This window comes from Crocodylus siamensis, chromosome 5 (assembly GCF_052110815.1).
Source record: "Crocodylus siamensis isolate JL-2025a chromosome 5, ASM5211081v1, whole genome shotgun sequence".
In the NCBI taxonomy this organism is placed as follows: Eukaryota; Metazoa; Chordata; order Crocodylia; family Crocodylidae; genus Crocodylus; species Crocodylus siamensis.
Genome location: NC_143399.1, coordinates 80,263,553 through 80,282,573, shown reverse-complemented (window position 1 = coordinate 80,282,573; position 19,021 = coordinate 80,263,553). Strand labels below are relative to the sequence as shown.

Genomic DNA, 19,021 nt, shown 5'->3' with positions numbered 1-19,021 from the left:
CCCCCTTGCTTCAGCACCTGAAGGGCGGGGCCTGGAGCTGAGGAGTGCGTGGCGCACACGCACGGGTGATGAGTTGGGGGGGCTGCCGCCCTTTCAAAGCACGGCTGCGATTTTAGAGCAGCGGTCTCCAGCAAAGGCGAAGATCAGTTTTTGAAGTAAAGGGGCACCACCCCCCCCGCCCAGCAGGCGGCTTCTTCCGGGAGTGGAAGGGTGGTGGGGGCCGATGGAACCCCCCCGCGGTGAGGGAGGGAGTGGGGTAGGGGTGAGTGGAGCCCTGGCCTGGCTGGGTGGTGGGGGATCAGTGCCTGGATGGCTCACCCAGCCGTGCAGGGGGGCTCCTGCACCTAGGCAGAGCCTCAGGGTTCATGGGCCCCCCCGGCCACGCCCCTATGTGTTCACAGGAGAGAGGTAGCTGGAGGTGGGGCACTAATAGAGTTGAGGTGGAGGGGGCTGTGGGCCTGGAGTGTGGGGTGGGCACCAGGGGGCAGAGGCTACTGGTCCAGAGTGAGAAGTGCAGGCAGTGCTGCTGGGGGGGTAGGGGCTTGCAAGTGAGGTATAGAGGCAGGGCTTGGCATATAATTGGCCCCTCATCAGTGCCCCGTCCCTATCTACTGCACCCTGGTCCTTCCCCCATCTCATCCCCTGCTCTCCTGGCAGTGGGGTGCACGTGGTGCCAGGCTGCTCCTGGGCCAGGTGCTGGGACGATTGGCTCATCTGGGGCCGCATGGCGGGGGGGAGGGGCTCCCACTGCTGGGCAAAGCCTTGTTCCCTGTCCACCTGGTGGCAGGACACCCTCAGTGTTACGCCCCAGCTGGGCCTGGCACTGGAACAGCTGGCTTGTCCGGGGCCACCTGGGCAGGCCTCAGCAGCTGGAGCCCCCCATGCATTCCTGGACAATCTGACTGCCCCAGCCCTTGTGCCCCGCATACAGATAAGGGTGCGGGCTGCCGCTGTGGTCTTGGGTTGTGCCGGGCTCTTTCCTCTGAGGGGGCCCAGCTACGCTCATGGCAGACGCTGGGAGGGGGGGGCTGCAGCCACCCAACCCCACTCCCAGCACTGCTGCCTGCTGCAAGCACAGCATGGTCCAGGACCCATCGGGAAGAGCCTGGTATGGCTTCAGCCCTGCAGCGGCAGCTTACCCTGCCCTGTGTGCAAGTCTGGGGGGGGGCATACCCCTTGCCCTCCTGGGGTATGCTCCCCATTTTCCTGGGCTCTGTCTCCCCCCTCCCCCCCAGGGGCCCCACCTACCTGACCCCTTGGTTCTGCCTCTGCCCTGCTCCCTCCCTTACTGTGGGGGCCTTGATCTGGCCTCACCCCTTCCCTCCCCACCTGCTGAGCTCAACGGGTGGGACTCAGCCCTCGCCTCCCCCAGCTTCAGATCAAGGATTGACTGGTTGGTGACCACTGTTTTATAGCATCTGTGAAAGCTTCAGAGTCCTTGCCAAGACCAAGTTCCAGACCAGGCATTCAAATGGTCTGGGTTGCTGCAGGCTCCCCTGTAACAGTGAGCACCAGTAACTTACAGTGTTTTGGCTTGTGGCTTGCACCCTGTTAATCACCTTTTTTTGTTGTTTTGGGTGGCTAAGAAGGAGGAAGCCAGGATGAACAAATGATGGGAAAGCCAGGAAGTTAGTGGAGGAAGCTGCTGTGTATCTGAAAGAGCAGGTTAACGATCAGTACGGCAAATCTAATTTAATTATCAGGTTCAGGTTTAGTCAGGGGTTGGCAGCTTATAGCCTGCAGAACCATTGAGTGTGGCCTGGAGCCAAAGGGCTTCAGCAGCAAGGGGCTCTTTTCCCATGCTGTAGCTGCCTTGGCCCCAAAGATGGTCTCTCCAGCCTGCCGCTGGAAAAATACTGCGAGCTCCTGACCAACTAGACCAGTGGTTCTCAACCTCTTTCTAACTGCGACCCATTTTTGTAAAGGTCTATGGCCTGTCCCTACTCGTGCCCTCTGGCCCTGCTAATATACAACCCACAGTCCCCTGCCTTCCCCTGGGCCAACCCTGAGCCCCCTGTCTCCCCCAGCCCTGCTGGAGGGGCCTCCAGTTGCCCCTGTCTCTCTGGGGTAGGGGTGTGGTGGCTGCCATGGCTCTGGCTCATGTGGGAGGTAGTGGAGCAAGTCTGGTCCAGAATGGTCTGGAGGGTGAGGAGTGGGGCTCCTGCACTGTGCCAGGCACTCTAATTATGATCCTTTCCTGCCCCCTGAGCAACATCTTATGGCCACCCTGCCCCTGCAAGCACAGGCACCTGCTTTGCTGCCACCAGCTTGGCCATGCAGCTCTTTTCCCTGACCCTTCTCTTACTGGAAGGGGTAAACGCCTTCCTGCTGCCCTCTGCCCTGCTGCTGCAGTCTTGGCACCTGGCCATCTTCCTCCAGCACCAGTTGCCCCAAGCAGCCCCTTGCAGGCTGGAATGCTGCCAGCCTGCAAGGGGAGATGCATGCTTTCCTGCTTTTGTGATTTTTTTTTTTTTTTTCCTGCAACCCTTTCAGATATTCTTTTGACCCACAGGTTGAGAAACGCTAAACTAGACAACTGAGTGAAATTGAGTTTGTGACTACAGGTGCCTGGTTTCTCTGAGCGCCAGGGTGAAACAGCATTTTTATGTTTCCTATTTGTCTGTACACGGCTCATTCAGGGATCTGATGGGAACTTATGTTACATCTGTAAGGGGTATTGAGAGTTCACGTTTGAAAAATGTGATTACTAGTGGCATGTTCCCTACCTGCTTCATGCTGTTTGTTTAATGCTGTGTTACATTAGCACAGTTAAATCACAAGTGGGGTATGCAGTATAACATTCCCACAGCAACATTGTCTTGTCTGCATGTTTTGCAGTGTAGCAAAGAGAACATTTTTTATGGAAGCCTTTCTATGGCTCTTTAAAGATATACTTTTCATCCTTTATGCTGTATTCTTTTAAACTTAATTTTCTAGTTTTCTTTGAAAAATAATGTGGAGACATACCCTGCCAGATAAATACATTTCAGGTAAATGTCATGTCAGTATAAACTAGCACACCTTGAACTATATTCTGATCCTATCCATTGCATCCTAGAAGTACATGCATGGCTCAGAAGATGGTGTCAACAGAAAAGCTTTGGTTTCTTTGGTAACTGACTGGTATTCCAGGACAATGTTATTTGTTGCTTTTACTATTAGACAAGGACTGGCAGGAGTTCTCTTTTGGCATCATTTGAATACCGTGTTTTATAGTGCTTTAAACTAGATCATATGGGGGATGGTGAAGAACACTCACCAGCTGTGATGCATTCAGTGTTGAGGGATGAAGAATGAGGAGTTATTCTAAAGAAGGGTTTGAGAACCACAGTACAACAAAAACAGAGATTAGAGAAAAGCTAGGAAGACAGGCTTCAAAGTATCTTTGATGCTTCTAAATCAGTGGTGCTCAATCTCTTGGCCCTATGGGCCTGGTGAGTGGTGTGGGTCCAGTCTGCAGGCCTAATTGGGCCCCATATCAGCTCTATGCACCTAGATCAGCCCTTGTAGCCAATCAACCTTATGGGACCATTCTGTCCAGTCCTCATGGCTCGGTATAGGTCCACTTGGCAGTATGGGAATAGCAGTTTCCCCCATCATCAAAGTTTTGTATCCATGGGGAGCCCTGTAGGCCAGATGAGATGGCTCCGTGGCCCAGATCTAGCATCCAGTCCTGGGTTTGAGCCACCCCTGTTTTGTACAAACACAAGGAGTATGGAGAACAAGCAAGGAGATTTGTATCATACTACAGAAAGCCTTCTCAAGTGGCAATGGGGGCAGGAGCTAGTGATTACTGGAAGTTCCTAGTCACTGACCTGCATGGAGACAATGATTGTATGATAGTTCTTCTGTACTTGGAATAGAGACAGACATACAATTCAGCAACTGCAGTTTAGGGCTGTAAATATTGTTTAAAATATTATCTGTTTTAATCTCTTCCAGTTATTGGTAAAACGATTTTGTTCATGATAGTTCCTATCTAGTTCAGTGACCATCTGGCAGGAACGGCCCCAGCCTTGGCCTTTTACGTCTTCATTATGCTCCTGGCACTGTGGGTCCAAGGCCACTGGTGGGAAGCGAGCTACAGGTGGGAGGCAGCAGTTGGGACTGAGCTAGTGGCGGGGGCTGCCAAACTGAAGCAGTCACTTCCCTTCATCCCCATGTGCAGGGGCTAGGCTGCAGTCACCCTTCTTCAGGCATTGGAAGTCTCTACAGAGGCTTCCTATGCCTGAAGAAGGGTGCCTGCACTCAAAAACTTGCTAGTAACCTTTTTTTCCAACTACTCAGTTGATCTAATAAAAGATACCGCATCTGCTCAAAGAATCTTGCTTGCCTATGTCCTTACACCAACACTGCTACAACCCTTGATTACCTTTGGCGTTTTTCCTTGTTTGTCCCCCCCCACCCCTTCCATTCTCTATCTTTTTGTTTTTCTAATTTCCACCTGTTTACATTCTCCCCAACCTTCTGTCACACTTTTAGCTTCTTTCATTCCGTGGAGATCTCAGAACAGCAGCAGAGGCTCCCTGTGCTTGAAGAAGGGTGCTTGTGCCCAGAAGCTTGCAAAGAATGCTTTTCCAACTACTCAAGTTGGTCTAAAAAGATACTGCATCTTCCCAAAGAACCTCGCCTGTCTATGTCCTTAGATCAACACAGCTACAACCAAAAATTGCAACCTCTAAATACTATTTTCTATCTATCAGAAGGGAGCCAGGCAGGGAACATATGCTGAAAGCAGTAATGTGTGTACAGCTGCTGCTGTCTTTAGCCCAGCTGGGCTCCCTGCACAGCTGTTCCCCATAGTTCCTAGCTGGAGTGGTCTGATGTAAAGGGGACAGGAGGGCGCAAAAGCCCCCATGGCTCACCAAAAGCATCCGGGAATGTTACCTAGCTAAAAGGGAGGCGCACACCTGATGGAAGGGAGGGGTCATCATCAGAGAGGACTATACTGCGGTTGCTCGGGGATGCAGGGGGGTGGTCAGGAAGGCCAAGGCGGAGATGGAACTAGGACTAGCTTCCCAGATCAAGTACAACAAGAAGTCCTTTTTTAAAAACGTAGGGGGTAAAAAGAAGGTTCCGGGTAATATGGGGCCCCTGCAGGACAAGCTAGGAAATTTGGTCGTCACACCAGATGACAAAGCTAACATATTTAATGATTTCTTTGCCTCCATTTTGCTGAGCAGGGACAGGAACAGCCACCTCCCCTCTGGGCCCCCCTTAAACCCTAGGGGAGGCACAACTAGGCCAAGGGTTAGTGAGGAACTAGTTAGGGAACTTCTGGAGGGACTGGATGTATTCAAATAAGCTGGTCCAGGCGATCTCCACCCTCGAGTACTGAGGGAATTGGCTGAGGTCATTGTGGGACCGCTGACATGGCTTTACGAGCAGTTGAGGTGCCAGAGGGCTGGAAGAGGGCCAATACGGTTTCCATCTTCAAAAAGGAGAGGATGGAGGACCCAGGAAACTATAGGCCAGTTAGTCTTACCTCGATCCTGGGCAAGCTTTTGTGAGAATTATTCTGGCACTTGTCCAGGAGGGGCCAGCAGGGGGGATTATGCTTAGGGGCCACCAACACTGGTTCATTAGCGGCAGGTCCTGTGAGACCAACCTGGTGGCCTTCTGCGACCAGGTCACCAAATCCTTAGATGCAGGGGTAGCAGTGGACATAGTCCTTCTGGACTTTTGGAAGGCCTTCGACACTGTCTCTCATCCTGTTCTCATCACCCACACAGTCAAATGGATCGCCAACTGGCCGGAGGGCCGCACCCAGAGAGTGGTGGTCGATGGGTCATTTTTGACCTGGAGGGATGTGGGCGGTGGAGTCCCCCAGGGCTCGGTCCTCAGGCCCACACTGCTCAACATCTTCATCAGCGACTTGGGGTAAAAAGCACCCTGTTCAAATTTGCTGATGACACTAAGATGTGGGCATGCTAGAAGGGAGGAATAGGCTGCCATCAGACCTAGACAGGTTACAGGGGTGGGCAGATGAGGCTAGGATGGGATTCAGCACCAACAAGTGCGAGGTGATGCACCTGGGGAGGAACAATCAGCACCATACCTACAGGCTGGGGAAGTGTCTTGTCAGTACAGAGGCAGAAAAGGATCTTGGAGTTGTCATTGATGCCAAGATGAATATGGGCAAGCAGTGTGGGGATGCACTCAGGAAGGCCAGCCACACCTTGTCATGCATCCACAGGTCCAAGGAGGTGATCCTCCCCCTCTATGCGGCACTGGTCAGGCTGCAGCTGGAGTACTGCATTTAGTTCTGGGCACCGTACTTCAGGAGGGATGTGGACAACATGGACAGGGTCCAGAGGAGGGCCACTCGCATGATCAGGGGGCAGCAGGGCAGGCCCTACGAGGAAAGGCTATGGGACCTGAACCTGTTCAGCCTTCAGAAGAGAAGGCTGAGGGGGGATCTAGTGGCCTGTTACAAACTAGTCAGAGGGGACCAGCAGGCATTGGGGGAGTCCCTGTTCCCCTGAGCACCGCCGGGAGTGACCAGGAATAAGGGTCACAAGCTGGCAGAGGGTAGATCTAGGCTAGATATCAGGAGGCGCTACTTCACGGTCGGGGCAGCCAGGATCTGGAACCAACTTCCAAGCAAAGTGGTGCTGGCTACCCTGGGGGTCTTTAAGAAGAGGCTAGACGAACACCTTGCTGGGGTCATTTGACCCCAGTACTCTTTCCTGCCATGGCAGGGGTTCGGACTTGATGATCTGCTCAGGCCCCTTCCTACCCTAGAAACTATGAAAGTATGATGTGCAGCTCTGAGATGAGAATTTGTTTTCCCCATGATGAATGGTGTGGGGGGGGGGGGATGGACCTCATTTTCTAATTAAATATGGTATTATGGTCAGAGGTTGATCTTTGGAGAATGTTGAACACTTCCCCTACTTTGGCAGCTGCTTTTCCTGAAAAGTAAACGTGGGTGTTGATAGTCAACTCAAGATGAAATCTGCCAGCACTGCCTTTGGGTATCTTTGAAATTGTGTCTTTTAGCATGACGGGAGACCTACTCAAATCATGTTTTTGTGGAAATTGTGAAATTCAGCATTGCCCACAAAGTGGAGCAGTCAATGCCTGTGAAATCCATGGGGGGAAAAACTTACTGAAAATAAAATGATGGTTCCCTAGAGCTGGGCTGCACACATTTCCAGGAGGAGGGGCCTGCCTACATGAAGGGGAGCCCAAGATGGCTGCTACCCTTCACTTCTGACTGTCTGAGGGGTGCTTGTTGTGTTACCCTACCCCCTCCACCAATCAATGGTGAGAGGTGGGGCTGCATGAGACGGCCTTCTTGACCAATCAGTGGCAAAGGATGGAGCCATCGGGGTCTCTTGGCTAATCAGAAGTGGTTGGGGGGGACACCATGATAAGCCCATAAAAATGGTGGCCAGCCCTGCAGTCTGCCTGCAAAATCAGCCAGCTGCCTCCTTGAGTTGGGTAAAGCCCTAATCATGACATCAGGACCCAAACCAAACTTCTTGTCTGCCAGGCTAGTGTCATCCCTGTGTTGTTATATGGGTGTGAAACTTTGGATGACATTGAAAACACCTGAAAAAACTGGGACATTGCTATCAGTGATTGCCTTGGGGAATATGTTCCATATCTCTTGGAAGGATGGAAGAACAAATACCAGTGTTTTAGCTCAGCCAGATTCTAGCAGCATTAAACTTTTTTATACAACATCAGCTCCATTAGACAAGACATGTTGTAAGGATGCCTATCAACCAGGTCCTGAATCAGGTTCTATACTTCCAACTCATCATTAATCACTGATATAGAAGTGGGTGAAAGAAGAGATTCAAGTACACCTTGAAAACCAGTCTGAGAAAATGCAATATTAGCATCAGTACTTGGGAGACTCTAACACTGAATTGCCCCCAGTAGTGCTGTCATGTATGACAAGGTGTTGATTGCTTTGAACAAACTTGCCTCAGTATGGATAGATGATATATGTGAAAAACAAACAGAAAAGGCTGTGATCCAACATCCCCAGGAACCCAATCTATTTGCCACTTTTGCAGATAAACATGCAGGTCTTAGAATGGTGCCCTCAGGCATCCCCAGCTTTGCCAATAAGTCAGTCTGATGTGACATTTTCATAAATTACCTGGATAAATGTGGTCTTGGGAGAATTACTGTTAGGTGAATACATAAATGACAGAATAACTGCAAGCAGGGGGTAACTATAAATGATTCAGTGTCAGGCAGGCAGGAGGCTTCAAATGGGTTTTGAAGTTTTAAGGGGTCAGTTTTGAGTTGTTAAACATTTTTATTCATGACTTGGATTGCAAGAAGTGAGAAACTCCTGATGGAGTCTGCAGATGACATGGAACTGGGAGGGCCTGCGAAAACTTTGAAGGATAGAAGCAGAATTGAAAAAGATCTTGATGGACTGGAGAGCTGGGCACTAGATGGTGAAATGAAATTCAATGCAGACAAGTGTACATCACTACTCCTGGGTTGGGTTGTGGTGGAGGGAGCCAAATGCACAAGTATGGAATTGGGGATAATTAGCTAGGCAGCAGTATCGCCGAGAAGGATCTAGGGATTTGCTAGATTACAGACCCAAAGTAAAATAGCTCTATCGTATAGTTGCAAAAAAAAAAAAAAAAAAGCAAATGCAATTTTGAGCTGTATTAACAAGAGTACTAAGTGTCAGACATAGGAGGTGATGGCACCACCAGACTTCATGCTTGTTAGGTTTTAGCTGGAGTATTATGTGTAATTTTGGTCTCTGTGATTTAAGAAAGATGTAGAGAAACTGGAGAGGATGCGGAGGTGAGTGACTAAGATGATAAAGTGGTTGTAATTCAAGCTGTATGAGGAAAGGGTGAGCAAATTAATCTTTATACCAAAACTGAACACACCTAAGGGATCTCATAGCAGGTTCCAGATATTTGAAAATTTGCCATAAAAAGCTGGAGAAGAATTGTTCTCCTTTTTCTCCAAAGTGCAGGACAGGAATGGGATTTAGAGTGCAGTAAAGCAGTTTGGCTGTGATAGAAAAGGTTAATTTTGCTGTAGTTAAAATTGGTATAATGCAACCCCCCCCCCCCCCCCCAAAAAAAAAAAAACCCAAACAAACAAAAAAACCCAAAACTCTGCTACTCTCAGGATTCAGTCAAGAGATTTCCAGACTAAATACTTTGGACCTCCAGGCTTAGAAATAAATGCTACTATACATACTAAGTTTTGGAGGCGCTCAATTTTCTAAACATATGAATATTTTCTTATTCTTTGAGAACTTGAAGGCGTTAGCTCTTAAAATTGTATAATGACACGTTGCTTATTTTTCACTGTCAATTCTGACACAATTTGTAACTGCCATGAACAGGAACAATTAGAACTAGAAATCAGTACTTTATATAATTAGGTATCTTATCTTATAAACAACTTTCAGCTGATACAGGGCATGAATCCGTTAGGTTGTAATACCAGCTGCTAAAGTCTTGTTAGGACTGAAGTGGGAATATGTTGGCTGCAGAGTAAGAAGACGGCCAAGTATCTTCCTGCTCTTTCTGATTGTTCTCACTAAGTGGTAGTTGGTCCAGCAGTCATCGGCTCCTCTCATAACATGTGATGTGAATATTTTTTAGATCGCATGCTCTTACAATGATATAGTCGAGGAAGTGCCATTGTTTCAAGTGAAGGTGTTGCCATGTTTTGTACCTGTCATGTCTGAAAGGAGTTAAGGACAGGGTCACGCTCTGCACACTTACTAAGATAATGTTGTTGGAATTGGCCTTGCCCACTCATTCCTTTCAAGTGGTGCTCTTCCACATGTTAAAGCCCCGGCCAACTCTCGCATTGAAATCTCCAAGCGGGATGATCTTATTCTCTTTTGGGATGATGGTCAGGATTTCATCGAGGTCAGCATAAAACCATCCTTTCTGTTCTTCCTTGGTTATTGTAATGTTGGGATGTATGCACTGATGATGGTAGCAAGCAAATTGTTGGTCATTTAGAGGAATGAGGCGTTCCTTAATGCCACAGAGGATTTGGTCATTTGGCTGAACAACTAATTCTTAATGGTGAAACCAGTGCTGTGTATTTATTTGCCTGTCATTTGCAGGTGTCCCTTTTCAGAAGAATGTATGGCCGTCCATGCTTTTCTCTCAGTTAGCCTTCTGCATGTCTGGCCTTGTTGGGAACAGCTATATCAATGTTGTATCATGAGCGCTCTCAGGCAACAATAGCCATTCTTTGTTCAGGTCTGTTACTCTTTGGGTCATTTAGTAGGGTGTCTTCGTTCCAGGATGCAGAGGACAAAAGCTGTTTTGTCAAAGGTTTGCCTACTTAGAAAGGTGTGGGTCATTACTTAGTAAGCCTGCATAAGTGATATCTTGGAATGTGCGTTAATTAGATTTATGTAAAGAAATTTTAAAAAATTATTTGTCAGAAAGGCTGGCTCCAGGCATGCAGGCAAGTGCAGCTTGTCCTGCCACAAATGTCTTAGCGGTGCCACAAACTGCCTGCCTGGCATGTCAAAATGCGCCTTGTACTACAGATTTGCAGTGTGGGGCAAAAAAAAAATACTGCAAAAAAAGTAATATGGTACATATCACAAGAGCACATGACAGCAGGCACAGAGGTTTGGTCCTCCACGGAGAGACTCTGGCTACTGGCCAGAATGTTGCCCCTCCTCTGTTACCATCTTAGCACTCTGGGAATTGGCAGGAGAGGGGAAAGGGCCACTTCTCCAAAGTGGGGCATTTTGCCTGGCACCAAACCATACATGCAGGGACGTGTGCAGTAGCAAAAACTGGCACAAATTTGTGCTGCTGCTATTTTTGCCGTGGCAAATGCAAGTCCCTGAAGGTAAGAATGCACCCAAAGAGGGGAAGTTCTCTGTAGATATTAAGCATGTTTTAAAAAACTCTCAGTTCTTTTGTTTAAAGTTCTAATATGCGTAAAGACCATTAAAAAGTTGTAATAAGTAAGGGCATGTTACTTGAAATATAGGTGAAAGAACAAAGAAGGTGTTCTTTTTGTGTATGTCTGTTTTAGCACACAGCCAAATTTCAAGACGCAGTTAACTGTTCCAGGAGAGAGTCCTTGAGAAGAAGAAAAATAACTCTCTTCTTGTCTTTTTTTTCATTTTACTTTAGTGTATTTAGCCATATTTAAACTTTTGACCATCTTTTTGTAGATCTTCAAGATGACTAAAAAAAGGAAACGCCAGGAGGATTTCCAAAAGGTGAAGCTAAAAGTTGGAAAAAAGAAGCCTAAACTAGAAAATGTAACCGATACAAACTTCAAAACAAAAGCCATACAAATTCCAGAACAGCTTAAAGAAGATGGGATGCTTCCAGTGCAGAACAGAAAACTTAACATAAAGGTATGAAAAAGTAGGGTTTCAACAATTATGATGACTGTCAGATTATTCAGGTTACTATATTTAGTAGGGTGTCTCCGTTCCAGGATGCAGAGGACACTTTTGTGTTTAATGTGTAATTAGAGTGATCCCTCTGGATCATTGTCAGCTTAATTATGTGAATAGATGTGTTTTTTAAAAAATAAAAAAAGATGCACATATTTGTATGCTGCCTCAGTGGCCCTGATAAAAAGGCTTTACCTTGGAGAGCTTGTGTAGCTTTGTTAGTTGGGTCTTTTGACAAACTATATTAAGGCAAATATTTTCAAAAAGTCCTGAAGTTAAACTTTGGTTTAGAAGCTTAAAGAATGGATCAATGACTAGTTATATCATTTTTTTTTTTAGTGGTTTTACTGCAGTTGAGCTGAAGCCACTGCAACTTTTCTGTCTCTTTGGTTCTGTCCCACAGTAAGTGGAAGTCAAATGGTAGCTTACCTTTAAATGAAACATGGCTAAGGTACTACAGTTTAGTGTTATTTATTGCAGAATGGAAGTAGACAGACAAAATAGTTACAGTGGATTGCTTGATGCATGCTAATGAATAGCAGGTCTCTTATTTAAAGCCATATAATTGTTAATTCGTCCACACTTTAAGTTTCATTACCTTGGGGTTTGTTTTTTTTTAAATGCTTGTCATAGGTCATTAATTTGCATAGAAGCAATGCTTATCAAAATTAGAATCTTGTGACCATATTTAACTTTGAATTCCTATTTTTGAAAATCTTAGTTTGTCTTTATTATTCAGCACATTTCTATTTCCCTTTATAATTCCAGTTGCTTCCCCTTAGCTCTATTCCTCCCAATGGGGTTAATTTTCAGGAAATTCTGTGATTTACCTGCCAAAGTAGCTGTCTAGCCTCAGTTTTTGCACTCCAGTTGCCCTCTACACCCCCCCTGTGGTAAGTGAGAAGATGGTATTCAGCAGACTTCTATTAAACTGTGATATGTTTATATTCTCTGAGAATGATGGTCATATAAATACCTAAATAGCAAGCCACTGAGAACATTGCATACTTTCTGGAACTGGGAAGCAAGATCATTTGTTCAGTCTTGGTTTGGGAGTTGTTAGTTATGGTATTAAAAACCATGAAACATCATTAAGAGATCTGCCATATATCCATGGAGCATTTTATGAACAAGTTAAGGCTAGAAAATGGTTGGTGCAGTTAACCTTGTGAAAGAGTAACTAGCGAATGTTTGTGTGTCCCTTTGTAGGATCTACTTTCACAGATGCATCACTACAGTGCTGGTGTGAAGCAAAGTGCTCTGGTTGGACTCAAAGATCTATTGTCCCAGTATCCATTTATAATTGATGCACATCTTTCAAATATAATAAGTGAGGTGGCAGCTGTGTTTACAGACAAGGACAGTGGTGTCAGAGGAGCAGCAGTGTGCCTACTTCAATTTTTGGCTTCAAAATTACGAGCTGAGCAGATTGCTCCCTATTTTCCTTTGGTGAGTGCCCATCTCTCCAGCGCCATGACTCACATCAGTGAAGGGATTCAAGAGGATTCTTTGAAGGTTTTGGACATTTTGTTGGAAGAATACCCAGTTCTTCTTACTGACCGCAGCAGTATATTGCTGAAAAATTTTGTAGAGCTTATTTCTCACCAACAGCTGTCAAAAAGACTGAAAAATAGACAGAAAATATCCTGGATGCTGTCTGTTAATCCCAACCGCAGAGTAACTTCACAGCAGTGGAGACTTAATGTGCTGGTCAGGCTCAGAAAGTTTCTCCGGGCATTGGTAGATGGAGTTAATGAATTAGAAGATGAAGAAGGGCTGCAGGAGCAAAAGGAGGGTTCTCTGTCCTTGAAAAATCCTGTCTGTACAAATTGGAAGGAGCACGCCAGTAACCAGCAGCCTATTCAGCTGTATGAGAATGGTGGGTCACAACCAAAGATTAATTCTTCATTTAGACTGAGGTGAGAGAGATTTTACTTTTTTCAGAATTTTATTAATCATACTAGCCAATTGCCCATTAAGAATGCTGGGAGGAAGGGGAGGGGGTGTGGGCAGGGACAGAGGCCTGCATATGCTCCCCGCCAGCTCTTGGGGCTGGGTCCACTCCCACTTTTCTCCACCTCTGCTGTGGAGCCGGGCCTGCCACTTTTTTGGGGCTGGGCCATGCTGGGCCTGGTACATTCCCCGCCCCTGCTGCTGTTTTGGGGCTGGGCATGCTCCCTGCCACTGTTGTGGATTCAGGTTGGACCAGGCTGGGTGCGCTTTCCCCTGCACTGCCATTTTGGGGCTGGGCCCAGTGTGCCGCTGCTGCCGCTGTGCCCCCCCGCCCCCCATTTTTGGGCCAGGTAAAATGCATATTTTATTGTAGAGCTACACCCCCAATATTATTTTTATGGTGGTATAATGTCTGCAGATAGGGAGTGAAAAAGAAAATGTTGCTTGAGATCTAAGCACTCTTACTCCCAGGTCTCTGGTATAAGAGCAGTTTGCTTCAGAATCTTGATCTTCATTTATTACAGAAATGTGAATTCCAAACCAAGTGATTAATTTTAACCCCGTTGCATTTTGGAAGCCTAAACAATGAACATATTTTGACTGTCTGTAATTTAAGTTCTTATCTTGGAATGCTTATTGCAATTTCTCTTCAAATCTGTAATTACTTTGGGCAAACACACAATATATTTATGAAATAGGCAGATATCTGTTTAGACTGTCCATCTGAAGTCTATGCGGCTAAATACCAGTCATTTATTTCGAAATCACACATAAGATTATTAGTACATGTAAGCTTTTAGTCTATTTTCAGTTTTCTAAATAACTACATTATAGATGAAATGCAACTTACTGAAATATGATTTTCCTGGCAAATTTGAATCGTGTAATTGAAAAAGCTAGTTCTGTTAAAATCAAGATTAGCATTGGAATGTATACTCACTGATGGGGAAAAATAAAAATAAATAAGCAGAAGAGATACTGAAAAATGGACTCGACTTTAAATTTGTGAAAATATAAACCAGCTGTGTTTCTCTTCCTCCTCCTCAGTTGACCTCTGTCTACTATATAATTTTCATCCTTGCACAAATGTCACTATAGGTATATTGTAAGCAATGGTGGCATTTGTTGAATAACTTCCTGAAAGTAGTGATATTTAGCCCTTTAGCACTTTTCATCCACTGATCTCAAAGCACTTTGCAGAGGTCAGCATCATTATCTTCTGCTCCTTTCACATGTAAGAAAAAGGATAGAGGTGAAGTAACTTGTCCTAGGTCAGCTAGCAGCCAAGTGGCAGAGCTGGGAGCAGAGCACTAAGTGCTGTTTCTATTTCAGTGTACATCAGACTCTGCCATGGGAGACTACAGCATCTTTCCTCATAGTATAGATGTAAGCAATCACTGTGATGGCACTAGATTAATTGGTCTCCCATCTCCATCCCTAGTTCATTACTTCACCTGTCTGTGACTGTTTTTAATCCCTTTGCCCTAACTTTTATGTGAACAGATACACTATTTGATCGCAGAGTGTGTCAGGAATTGCGTAAGGTTAATGATAGTATGCAGCTGATTGGCATTCACTTTGTAGGAGAGTTAGTTAGTATAAGAGTTCTGCTGTTGCTTGGTTTCCAATACCTGCTCCGCTGAAAATTTAGAGTTGTAAACTGGCCTAAGCCAATGAAAAGCCCCTGCTTGGGTTACACAGTGCAAAGTAATTCCATGGAGTTCAGCCCTACAGTCAGAATCATTCAGATGTGCACCAAGGCGTGTTGGAGGGTTGCTAAATTGTGCATTGAATGCTGTACCGTGCAGTGGAGAAGGTGAAGAAGGATTGTACCAAGGTCTGAGAAAGTAACTACCTCTGGTGCCATTAAATTAGCTGTTCCTTCTGTGGGGAGCTGGATTTCAGTAAGACATCCAGCAAGCCAATTATGATTATAGATACATGCCAAGAGGCTGATGAGAGCAAGCAGAAGGACGAGCCAGCAGATTACCAGGAGGAGATATTACCAGAATCCAAAGGCTGGTTGGCAAAGGAAGCTGATGGCAACAGAGCCAAATTATTGGGAAAAGAAGGGCCCTCTGCACCAGGTATTGAGATATATACTTTATTTTATCACACTTGCTCATTGTTTTATTTTATGCATTTGGGATGTGGGAAGTGAATTAATAGGGCTATTGTAAGTGGTTTTACTGGCTATTGCCATAATTGTTCTGTGAGTGGAAGTTATCACTATTAGAGGCAAAAATTGTCTCATTTCTGGAGATAAGGAAGAGATGATGAAAGCGTGGAGCCACTTTCCTGACAATTTTTTTCCTACACAAAATATTGCAATAGCCTGGAGCCTTTTAAACTTTCATTGCTAGCTCCAGCCTTTAGCTCTTGTAGTCAGTTCTTAGCCTCTGCCACTGCTGTTGCTGCTTGGGCAAAATTTAACATTTAATAATAAGAGAAGTCCCTACAGTACTACTTCCATTGGCTGATACTTTCCATAGACTGCTCCAAAGTGGCAGATAGACTTCTTTTGTTTGCCTGTTCAAGTTTCTTTAAACAATATTAAAATCATCCAGAACAGCATATCTCTTTATTCCATCAAATACTACAGCAAGCACCAGTGGTCCAAAGTGTAAATTATTAATTTGCATAACAGACTTTTTTGCCAGTGAGTGGGATTGGTATTGAAAATGCATGTAAAAGTTTACCTTGTATTTAAATCTTTCACGGACAGCAAGAGAGGGAACTTTTTACAGCTATTTACAGCTTCTCTTTCTGAATAGCTTTTTTTTTTTTAACAAAGCATCCCTGGCCCATGGTTTAAAAAAAAGCAAAATCTGCACAGAGAGTAGTTGGGGATATTGATCACAGTTGTGTCTGATACTATATTAATAATTGCTCTTCTTATTTAGACTAAATCTTTAAGCTTTTCATATTGAATACTCTAGATCTCCCAAAATAAAATTGTTAGCTTTAAGTAGTACTTTTCATAATATCTGTGTTCCCTGTTTTTATAGGGAAAGGCCCTCAGGAGGTCATCTAGTCCAGTGGTTCTCAACCTTTTTGTACCAGGGCCCATTTGTAAACACTGATGGCTAGTCCTGACCCAGTAAATAGTTTAAGTAGAAAACAGTCCTCTGCCCTCAGCAACCCCAGTGTGTGGGGCAGATGGGGGGGGGGTGTGGGGGGGGCACGGAGGCCCCCAGATAGCTCTCTGCAGTTTGGAAGGTTGATTCATTTTTAAAGCTTCTTCATGATCCTTTCATATGTTCTTGCAACTCACTTTTGGGTTGTGATCCATGGGTTGAGAAATACTGATCTAGTCCAGGGCTGTCCAACTTCTGAGAGGTTGGGGGTGAAATGTCCATGGGTCAAACCAGGGTGAGCCACAGATTCCCTGGGTGGCATGCTGCACAGATCCTTTCTCTGCATTGTGTGCCTCTATGTGGATGCCCCCTCCCCAGCACTGCATTGTACAGTTGTGCAGGTACCTTGCTCCCCCCAACCCAACCACTGCACCAGGTGTCTGCACCTCCTCCTCCCCCTCACTGCTGCACCACACAGCTCCTGCTGTATCCTCAGCTTACAGTGCTGCTCTGCCCTGTCCTGCCTCCTGGTGTGGAGAAAAAAAGCAGAAGCCTAAAGAGGGAGAGGAGCTGGAGACTCCAGCTTGCTGTCGCAGCCAGTGTGATGGGTGGAGTGGCAGCTGGGGGAAGCCTGGGGGCTGCAATTTAACCCCTCATGTGGGCCACCAGTTGGATGGCCCTGATCTAGTCCAGTTCCCTCCTCAAGGCAGGGTCTGCCTTGGTTTAAGGCATTCGAGTCGAGCGTTTGTCTGACTTGCTCTTAAAGATTTCCAGAGGTTGATATTCAAAAACCTCTCTAGGTAATAATATATTCCAGTGCTTAACCACTTTATAATTAATGGATTAGATTGTAAGTTGCTATCCTCCCCTGCCTTTACCCTCATAATGAAAGTCGTTCCTAATATACAATATACATTTTCCTGGTTGCAATTTAAGAGCATTATTCCTTATGCTGTCTCATACAGGCACAGATAACTACCCTTCAGGTATTTGAAGACTGTTACCAATTTCCCCTTCAGTCTCTTCTCCAGACTAAATAATCCTGGTTCTGTCAGTCTTTCTGTATATGTCATGTATTTTGGAATTCTAGTCTTCCCCCACCCCGCTCTCTGCTCAACTCTTTCTAGTTTGTCCAGGTCTTGAAATGCAGTGCCCAAAATTGGACACAGTAGTCTGGTGAGGCTTCACTGGTTCTAAATAGAAAGGAAGAATAATTTTCTTTGACTTGCAAGTGACACTTCTGTTAAGACAACCCAAAATGCCATTAGCACTTTTTTGCAACAGTACTACACTCTTGGTTCATATTCAGTCTACAGTCCTCTATAACCCCGGTCCTCTTCCACAGTACTGTAGTTTGGCCAGTCATTGCCCAATCTATATTTATGCATGAGATTGTTCCATTGTACATTCAGGGAACTAATATACTTTGTTTTAGCTGTTATTTAGCACCAACACTGCATGCGGTCTCTGTGAAGCCGCCTTAATGTACTGCACAGATTTGTTCCAAATGTGAGACACTGGAATTTAAAGCCAGAATACAGTGTTTTAAGGTTGTTTTTTTCTAATTCTTCACTAGGTCCTCCGTATGAAGTAGTAGTTTCACTGAATGAAAGAGTGACTGGAACATCTCCTTTCCCTTCCACACCAAGATGACGCCTTGTTCCACCAAAGTCATTTCAAGAGGTCAAAAGAAAAATGGAGTCTTCTCACAACTTGAATAAGGTGATGTCGGAGGATGTGATCTTCCTTGAACTGCAGCTGGAGCTAAAGAAGACAAATAACTGCACCTGATGTAAAGAGAAGAGAGAATAAAGCTGGAGAGAAACTTGGAGAATGTGTTGGAGAAGACTGAGAATGAAATGATGAAGACAAGGCGCAGAGAATATTTGTAGTGTGAGATATACATCAGATAGATGGGAAGGAAAGTGAAACCCACATCATATGCCAGAACATTAAGGGCTTCTGTGCTGTCATTGGCACTACTCTGAAAGGACAGGCAATCTTAGTAGCCTGATCCGGACTTCCACCACCTGTTTACTCAAACAACTCTTCTTTTATACCATTTGCAATATTCAGGCAACCACCTTCTTGCCTTCTCTTTCCACTTCCCTCCTGTGCCTTCTGTTAAGCTTTTACCATCCTCTTGGTGCTCTGATGTTGCAGATCAATAATATGCAAACCAATAAAATCTTTCTTCCCTAAGTCTTAGAGGAAATTATTCATGTCTAATAATGATGAATTACTGTGTTGTAAATGATGCTTTATAGCTTGCTTCTCTGTTGTGTGATGTACAAGGGCTATAAGCAGAATTGTTGTAATGCCAATTTTTAAAAGCCATCTTAACGTCAATATAATAGGATGGAATTCACGTGTAGAAGAAAAGGGTGATATGACAAAACCCTCATAGCTCTTTATAACTTCATACAGTAAAGAATACTTCACTGATAGAATACATACGATCTCTAATTTTAAAATAAAATTATTTGCAGTGAAATTTAGCCCTCACTTGAAATTTAGCCTACCTTTCCCACTAATTTCAACACAAGTTGCCTTAGAACAGAATCTAGATCTTTGTATGTTATATACATAGATATTGTAGGAT

The 19,021-nt window shown here is 45.2% G+C and overlaps 1 protein-coding gene across 1 annotated transcript in view; it reads left to right on the top strand.

Moving 5' to 3' along the window:
* TEX10 (testis expressed 10) overlaps positions 1-19,021 on the top strand; it is a 121,490-nt gene that overhangs the window by 276 nt on the left and 102,193 nt on the right. The window contains exons 2-3 of the mRNA XM_090049451.1: positions 11,159-11,347; positions 12,599-13,308. Of these exons, the coding sequence (XP_089905577.1) occupies positions 11,168-11,347; positions 12,599-13,308 (890 nt within the window). The 5' untranslated portion in view covers positions 11,159-11,167. The remainder of the gene's footprint in view (positions 1-11,158; positions 11,348-12,598; positions 13,309-19,021) is intronic.